Here is a 9,153-nt window from a genome sequence, read left to right as displayed (position 1 = left end):
CAGCCTTCTTGACACCCAGAGGAAGGTGTATGAAGTGTACGTAGACTCTTACATTCATTGCCCATGTATAGGCGTGAAGAGGAAGAGAGCCTCGATTTCAGACTTTGAACTTCCGGGTCAGGAAAAGTGCTGCAGAAGGAGTTCTGTTTCACTCAGATAAATAATTCAAACGGTTTTAGAAACTAGAGAGTGTTTTCTATCCAATAGTAATAATAATATGCATATTGTACGAGCAAGAATTGAGTACGACGCCGTTTGAAATGGACACATTTTATCAGGCTACTCAATACTACCCCTTGCAGCCATAACAGGTTTTAAACACACTGTCCACGTGATACCCTAACCCCACATGGAACAGTAGATTCTCACCCATACAGCAGCTTTAAATAATGTAATGATTAACTCCACAACGTGTCTCTGGGAGCACTGGTATTCAGCTAGCAAGAAGCTAACATCCGCATATCAATCCAAAGTAACATTGGACCCATGATTGATTTCAGTAGCCCTCCAGTGTAATTGCTTACTCTTACAAGCTGCGCATGTACAATCCCATAACTGCTTGCACACCTTATTTATGAATCTGGACAGTGCCATCTATTAGATATAAATGAATACAACTATGCCATTAAACCACCTGGCTACATTTGTATTACAACTAAAGTGGCCAAATAGGCTGTACACTCATTGTAAAGAGGTTAACTGGCATGCACATGCAGCGCATGAGTTTCACGTTTGGGGAAGATCATTTTCACCACAAAAATATAATTTTATAACAAAAGCATTAAATGCATAATCATACTATGGGGTTGTCTGAGTCCTATTGGGTGGACTGAGTCCTAGTGCGTTAGCTGAGAACTACTGCGTAGGCTGACTAGTACTGCGTGGGCTGTGTCCTAGCACGTGAGCTGAGTACTACTGCTTGGGCTTTGTCCTAAAGAAGGCCGGCAGCCTGGGAAAACAGGACACTATCATTCATCACACCTTGTCACTCTTTTGCAGTAAAATCTCATAACCCAAGGAGTTCTCTGCAGCTACCACCACAACATCTATTTTCTGTGATTTATGTTCCATTTCTGCGGTACAGTTGATAACCATGACTATGAATTCTAAGAAACCAACCTTACTGAAACACATGTTATTCCTATCACTCTCTATTGGCCTCGGCATACTCACAGGGAGCCTCTCAGGATCCCTCGAAACTGGACCCATCTTCCTCTACTACTCTCTTCACTGCCTATGAAGATACCTTCAGAGAAAATGACTCAAGTAAAAGTGAAAGTCACCTAGTAAAATATTACTTGAGTAGTCTAAATGTATTCAGTTTTAAATATACTGAAGAATCAAAATTAAATGTAATTGATAAAATATACTTAAGTAGCAAAAGTAGAAATCATTTCAAATTCATTGTATTAAGCAAACCAGATCAGATGGTACCATTTTCGTGTTTTTTTATTTGATTACAGATAGCCAGTGTCACACTCCAACACTCAGACATAATTTACAAATGAAGCATTTGTGTTTAGTGAGTGTGCCAGATCAAAGGCAGTAGATAGATGACCAGGGATGTTCTCTTGATAAGTGTGTGAATCAGACAATTTTTCTGTCCTGCTAATCATTCAAAATCTAACGAGTACTTTTGGGTGTCAGGGAAAATGTATGGAGTAAAAAGTACATTATTTTCTTTAGGAATGTAGTGAAGTGAAAGATGTCAAATATATTAATAGTAAAGTAAAGATACCCCCAAAAATGACTTGAGTAGTACTTTCACATAGTTTAACTTTAGTTCTTTACACCACTGGATAATGGCCGACATCGGAACTCTCATTGGGTTAATGAGGCAAATAGTCACACCTGTGACAGGTCCTTTAAAAGGAGAGGTGGAAGAAGTAGACCGTAACTCACAGACAACAGAGAGACAACCAGTGAATCCCTTGGAAGAGTGCAGAAGGTGAGATTGTGACATTATTTAACAGACTAGCTGCCCCTTTAAATGGCACCTTAATCTTATGTGTCCCCGGTCAAATGTAGTGCACTATATAGGTCCCCATTTTGTGGTGTGCCCCCCCCCCCCCCCCCCCTGAAATTAAGAGCATAGACTAACAGTTACCTTTGCAGTAAATTGGTAGTCTCTGACTAGATCTAGGATGATTCCCTATGTAGTGCACTGTGGGCCTTCGTCAAAGGTGGTTCACTACAAACGGAATGAGGAGCCATTTGGAAAGGATCCATATTCCTGTGTTCCAGGTTTATCTATCGTATGTGGTTGAAGAGATGATACCGGAGTTTTGGCAATAGCTTAGTAGTGCCGTGTTGCCCGTACTCGGTTCTTGGGGTCCTCTGGACTGGGTGTAGGAAATGCTGCCTCAGCCGTTGTTTAAGTTTTGTACTTAACACAGGGTTTCCATAACCTCTCCTCTAGTACCAACAGCCATTCCAGATTTAAAATGCTCTCTTTCTCTCTCAGGAGACTATCACAATGGCGATATTGACCATCATTCTGCTTGTCAGCACAGCTTTTGCTCTGGGAGGTAAGAGTGACATACCTCACACTTACTCACCAACATTTTAATAAAACATTAGTGGGTGTTGCTCTGTCCTATTCACACACGTAGGTATTAATGTTTCTTTTCATAACCCGTTGTCCCTTGGACACCCTCTGAGAGGGCAGCCATTATCAACTGTGACACTGGAGAATTTAAGGTTTTGTTTTTAAGGGTACAGACAGATATTTCAACTTGTCATCTCAGGGATAAAAACTAGCAACCTTTCAGTTACTGGCACATCTCTCTAACTGCTAGTCTACCTGCCACTCTATTTCCAGAGATGTATATTGGTGTCTAGATGCTGGCCTGAGGTATTCTGATATGAACTGTTTCATAAATTCAACTGGATGTATGATTGGATTGTCTAGCAACTATCAGGAAATAACACTGATACAGTTTACCCCCACTTTCAGTCTTTGTTTCATCAGCTGTTATACAAAAGACAGAAATGGAATTTTGCCTGCATAGGGCTTTTAAAAAAGTAGCACAATTTCAGTATTTAGCTAGTTAGTACGTAGGTTACTTCTGAAGTGGAACCCTAATCCGTATAAACTACTTCTGACTAGGGGGAGTAGGGTCCCAAATGGGACGCAAACCAAGATGTTTGTTACCTGTGTCCAGATGCTACGATACGACCTAAGACCCCATGTGAGCGTGCTAGAGATGCCGCGACACATGGCCCAATTGGAGCCTACATCCCAACGTGTGACACCGCAGGACAATACACCCCTAAGCAATGTTGGGGCTCTGCAGGTGAACACGGACGCACATACACACTAAATTCTCCAATTCAGTTGAATGTGACACTTCAATGTGTTAGTGTAATATGTCTATTGTTTATGGAACATGTCTATTTCTGGTAGGTTACTGTTGGTGTGTGACCAGTACCGGACAGGAGATCCAGGGTACTGAGACTCAACCAGGCACTGCTCCAATCAACTGCTAGCAACTGTTTCACTAAGGTGTATATACATACTCATTCACTAAATGTTACTACTTTGCAGCTGATTCTGGATGTTAATGTTATGTCTGTAATTGTAGGTGAAAGGCGTTGGAATGAAGATGCTGGAAAGAAGATGTTGAAATGATTGACAGTTGTCTTTACTGTACTACAGGAACTGATTCACATCCCATATAAACAGATTAAATGGTTGAATTACTTACTTTATTGTTGGTGTGATAAATTGTTCAGGATATCTGAACCAATCCATTTCTGGGAAATAGAGGAAGTAGGACTGTTATGGTGACTGTATTACCACTACATTGGCGGTAACAGGACAATAAGGCAATGAAATACCACGTGACCATGGAGTAATTGGGCTTCTCCAAGCTCTGATGCTGGTGATGGTCATTAGTAGTCTACCACACTTGTTAACTGTCTGGTACTCAGCACTTTATTGTCCCTCTAATCACTCTGACATCATTGCAAATGTAATTTGAAAATCTAAATCACTTCATGAGTTCATGTTGGCCAACATTTCTATAAGCTATGCAATTGGGTGAGAACAGCCTGATGGCTTCTATTAAATAAAGGAGGATCCCATCAGCTTCTACAGGCTAAAAATACTATCAACAGTACCAGGCAAGTTTTAACACACCTACTTGTTCCAGGGTTTTCAGTTATAATATTTTCTACATTGTGGAATAGTCAATTATGGAATCATTTCTTAAACAAATCAAACTATATTGAGATTCTTCAAAGTAGCCACCCTTTGCCTTTACAGCTTTGTACACTCCTAGCATTCTCTCAGCCTGATTCGTGAGGTGGTCACCTGGAATGCATTTCAATTAACTCAACATTTATTTGACACATGCTAATTTTAGTGTGTAGCAATGCTAGTTCCGACAGTGTAGTACTATCTATCAATTCCCCAACTACCAATTCCCCAACTACCTAATACACATATCTAAAGGTGTGAATATGTACATATAAGTATATGGACAAGGTGTAAAATACACGTGATAAAAGTAATGTAAACAGAGGCATTGTTTAGTGTGACATTGTTTAAAGTGGCCAGTGTTTGTGTCTCAATGTAGGCAGCAGCCTCTGAGTTAGTGATTGCTGTTGAGCAGTTGATGGCCTTGCAATAGAAGCTGTTTTTCAGTCTCTCGGTCCAAGCTTTGATGCACCTATACTGACCTTGCCTTCTGGATGGTAGCTGTGTGAACAGGCAGTGGCTCGGGTGGTTGATGTCCTTGCTCTTTTTGGCCTTCCTGTGACATCGGGTGCTGTAGGTGTCATGGAGGATAGGTAGTTTGCCCCCGGTGATGCGTTGTGCAGACCGCATCACCCTGTGGATAGCCTTGCGGTTGAGGGCGGTGCAGTTGCCGTACCAGGCTGTGATACAGCCCGACAGGATGCTCTCTGGTGCGTGACGTTGGTGTACGTTTATCATATTTTTACAGGGACAGTGCACATTAACCTCTACCGAGTACCTAACCCGGATTCGGGAGCACCCCCCACCCCCCCCCCCACACTGATTAGCATCGCTAGCATAGCGTCACAATTAAATAGTAGCATCTAAATATCATTAAATCACAAGACCAAGACACCCAATGAAAGACACAGATCTTGTGAATAAAGCCACCATTTCAGATTTTTAAAATGTTTTACAGGGAAGACACAATATGTAAATCTATTAGCTAAACACGTTAGCAAAAGACACCATTTTTTTACTCCAACAGTTTTTTCCTGTGTCAGTAGCTATCACTAATTCGACTAAATGAAAATATATATAGCCACTAACCAACAAACAAATTCATAAGATGACAGTCTGATAACATATTTATGGTATAGCATAGTTTTTTTTTTTTAAATGTGCATTTTTCAGGTATAAATCACAGTTCTACATTGCAGCTGCAATCTGATATAGTGCTGATGCAGCCAGAACAATTACAGAGACCAACTTCATATAACTAATTACTTGTCTTAAAACATTTCAGAAAAAATACACAGCGTACAGATATTGAAAGCCCAACATCTGGTGAATCCAAACAATATTTCAGATTTATTAACCCTTTCATGCGTGAGTTCCAAATATTTCTAACGGTCGCCCCAGCGTGAGTTTTTTTTATGCACGTGATGTTAGAACGTTCTCTCCATTCCAGAATGTGATTGTTATGTAACAGTACATTTAACCTGCGCTGCCCTCAAACCAAAGCACGCAGCCTGTTTTATTTGTCAATTTAAAATTATTTTCTAACAAGTTTTTTATTTTCTAATAACAGTTTGAAATGATGTGTGTTTCGCCTTATTCATTCACATAAAAGTAGTCATTTTTACTTTTGCGGACCAATTAATTTTTGGGACATTTCTGACCCGGACAAAATTCCCCAAACACTTCTCAATTGTTTGTGCAGGACATTTACTCATCTGCCGTCCTGCATACACGTGTTCATATTTTCCACCTGTCGCCTGCATCGAAATCAAAGTTGTTTTCGTTACCAATAATACCTTTGGTAATGTGTGCGTTTCTATCAAAGTGCCTTAATACGTTATAATAGTTTCTGCATGTCGTGTTATGTCGTTTCTACTGTAACGTCATGTTTTTATGTACATTCCTTATAACCGCGGACAGGCGATGTAACGTTACTCATTTCATAACATTTATGGTGTTATACTCAATGCTTAGGTATCTAGCTACATTCTCCTATTAGCTCTGGAAAACAATGCTAATTTCGTCAGGGAAGTATTAGCATGTGTTGTATTTCGAAGCTACCCTGGCCTTATGACTCCCAAGTGGCACAGCGTCTCAGCGCTAGAAGCGTCACTACAGAGACCCATCTTCAAATCAAGACTGCGTTTCTATCAAAGTAAGTGCCTAATTACGTTATAATAGTTTCTGTGTCGTGTTATACCGTTTCTACCGTAGCTCACTGTGTATGGAGCATAATATATTTGTGTATATTCCTTATAACCGCGGACACGCTAGGTAACGTTACTCATGTTACTCACCTTTTATGGTGTTATATTCAATCGTGCTTATGTAGCTAGTTACATTATTCTATTAGTTCTGTAAAACAATGCTAAATGCGTCAGAAATATTGGCATGTTGTATTTTGACGCTACCCTGGAGAAATATCTTATACCACTTGGTCGTTTTCTGAGTACATTCCACAAAGCTGTTTATCATGTCAGCCTTATCCACTGCCCCCATTTTGAGGTAATAGTCAAGCACGCAGTCTGGTTTGATGTTTCTCTGTCTGGTTTGTTTCTCTCTCCCGTCAGGTGGTCCACCTTCCCTGTGGCCAACATGGTTGCTGTATGGACAGTGGAGAGGACTTGGACGTCTCGTTTGTCATGCCACTTTACTGCCAGCTGTTAACATTTCTTATTTTGTATAACGGGTCATTTAGGATGGTAGTAGCGTTGATGAAATGCAGTCATAGCAGCAGAACTAGAAAGCAGTCTTTACTGTCACCAGGAATGTGTACATTTCACAAATTGTGGTTGTCCCCCACTCCTGGCTCTCTCTTCTCCTGTAGCTCCAAGGCATAGTGATTGGTCTCTACTATCTCTCCCACCAGCTCCTCTGTCAGAAACAACTTGAAGCACTCTGCCTCAGTTGGAAATGGCAAGGGGCGTTGCACTCCAGACTGGGACTCATCAACACAATCAGCAGGGCCAGGAGGGATGAAATGGCTGGCAGCCTTCCAGCTACCACAGAACTGTACTTCATCCACTGTCAGTCTGCCACCATCACCACCAGCATCTTCAAAGGGACCTGGGACTTCGTCAGTGGACAAGGGAAATTCAGATTCAGGGTTCTCAGTGGCTACAAGGTTGGGGGGCAGCTCCTCACTCAGTCAGAATCTGATTCCTGACTTTCATACTCTGACTCATTGTCAGAATTTTTAAAAAATCTCCATAATTTCCACATTTGTTTGTTGTCTCCTTTTGAAAGATTGCTAATGCTTCAGCTTAGCTCACTAGCTACATACATAAACAACAACACTGAATGGTTTACAGTGAGAGGGTACGTGGTTGACTGCCGGCACGCGCCACTTGTATCAATAAATCACTATCAGAAAATGTTTCGTGTGGCAATTATTTGTGTATTTACCGTTTTATTCACATGTTTTCAAATCTAGGTGACAAATCATGCATTCCGATTCTTGCACAGATTGTAATGGGCACATATGTGTGTAAAATACTTTTTTGAAGGTTATACTGATTATGATGAGCTAAGCTAATTCCAGCTGTGTAGCCATGTTTGTTGACATACAATGCATTCTGGGTTCACGTAATCGTCTGTTTGACCAAAGATGTTATAACAAAATGAGGTGAGTAAGAGTTCATAAATTCTTTGAGTACTTCCGGAAATGAATGGTGGGATGTGAACGATGGTAGATGACACACCCCTTCAACATGCATACTGTAACGACCCTGCTGTTTCATTACAATACTATAAACAGACCAAACTCATCTCGTCTTCTCTTCGGTTTCTGTGAGGAAAAATGCATGGCTGCGCGCTGAAACTAATCATCGGATTACTTTCGATTTCTATAAAGTTTTACCTAATTATTTCGATCAATGGTGAGAACACCCGTGATGTGATTAATTATACATAGTAATTGCTATTAGCTAATTCATATTGTAGTTTATGTCAGCCTAGAGTTAGAAAATATAACTGCTTGTGTTGGGTCAATCTTTCCTCAGTTAGCGCTAGGACTATTGTAGCCTACATTTTCCCGGTTAGGATGATTGTGTTATGCTATACTGTATATACTTCTGTGAATGTCTGAACATTGAATCCAAAAAATAAACTGCTCACATTCTGGACATAACTTTGTAAGGACTGTTTGTGTAAATAATTTCTGAAAAAAGTGTGGCCAACTCAAACGCTGATTGTTGCGTCATTCGAAACTGGCCGTTCTAAACGAGCGTTCTAAATGGGTGTTCTAATCACACAGGGTGTGATCGTACGCTTCAGGGACCACTGTAGAACGATCACACCCTGTGTGATGGTACGTGTGAAAGGGTTAAATGTTTTATAGCGAAAACAAAATGTAGCGCTAAATTAGCATAGCCACGCCAGCCAGAACCAGCTGGGCGGGCCCGACCAGTTCACATGCACGACAGATATATGAAATAACATCGTAAATTGGGTCTTACTATTGCTGATCTTTCATCAGAATGTTGATAAAGGTGTCCTTAGTCCTGATGAGTCGTTCAATCCATTCACAATGGCAACTTTCCCTCTTCATTTAGCGTAGGTACTGGTCGACTAGCACGGTTCTGTCCAAAGTTAAAAAACTCACAGAACGGAACACGGCAAAACTCCCGAAAAAATTCAAATAATCTGATTAAACTATATTGAAAAAACATACATTAAGATGATATGGTCACATGTATCAAACAAACTTCGAGACGGAGATAGTTTTCATCCGTAACGGCAGCATAACAAAAGACAATTGCACCTCTAAAACGCGCGTTTCAGAAAACCGGAAGTTGTCGGTCACGCTAAAGAAATAGGTCTTATTTCACGTCAGTACAAGATAAACAAAAAATTTCTCCTCTGACGTCTTCCTGACACCCAGAGGAAGACGAATGAAGTGTGTTTCGGGTCATAGGTGGCGTGACCATATATAGGCAGAGCGTTGAAGCGAG

General features: G+C 40.7%; 1 protein-coding gene and 1 long non-coding RNA gene across 2 annotated transcripts; both read left to right on the top strand.

Moving 5' to 3' along the window:
* Positions 1–1,883: 1,883 nt before the first annotated feature.
* On the top strand, positions 1,884–3,502 carry LOC129846102 (equistatin-like). The gene is made up of 4 exons (XM_055914092.1): positions 1,884–1,948; positions 2,465–2,528; positions 3,165–3,296; positions 3,407–3,502. Exons 2-4 carry the CDS (start codon positions 2,477–2,479, stop codon positions 3,487–3,489), a joined length of 267 nt encoding a protein of 88 aa, XP_055770067.1. The 5' UTR covers positions 1,884–1,948; positions 2,465–2,476; the 3' UTR covers positions 3,490–3,502.
* A 2,125-nt stretch (positions 3,503–5,627) lies between these two features.
* Positions 5,628–7,575, top strand: LOC129846098 (uncharacterized). Its single transcript, XR_008758201.1, has 2 exons — positions 5,628–6,356; positions 6,772–7,575. It is a non-coding gene; the product is annotated as an uncharacterized LOC129846098 (long non-coding RNA).
* The last annotated feature ends 1,578 nt before the right edge of the window (positions 7,576–9,153 follow it).

Source organism: Salvelinus fontinalis, unplaced genomic scaffold (assembly GCF_029448725.1).
Source record: "Salvelinus fontinalis isolate EN_2023a unplaced genomic scaffold, ASM2944872v1 scaffold_0457, whole genome shotgun sequence".
NCBI lineage: Eukaryota > Metazoa > Chordata > Actinopteri > Salmoniformes > Salmonidae > Salvelinus > Salvelinus fontinalis.
Note: the sequence above shows the minus strand (reverse complement) of the source record. Positions and strands in the feature narration are given on the sequence as shown.

Coding starts and splice junctions, on each gene's coding strand:
- LOC129846102 (XM_055914092.1), top strand. CDS start 2,477: ATGGCGATATTGACCATCATTCTGCTTGTCAGCACAGCTTTTGCTCTG. Junction 2,529..3,164: donor CACAGCTTTTGCTCTGGGAG/GTAAGAGTGACA, acceptor ACCTGTGTCCAG/ATGCTACGATACGACCTAAG. Junction 3,297..3,406: donor GCAATGTTGGGGCTCTGCAG/GTGAACACGGAC, acceptor TATTTCTGGTAG/GTTACTGTTGGTGTGTGACC.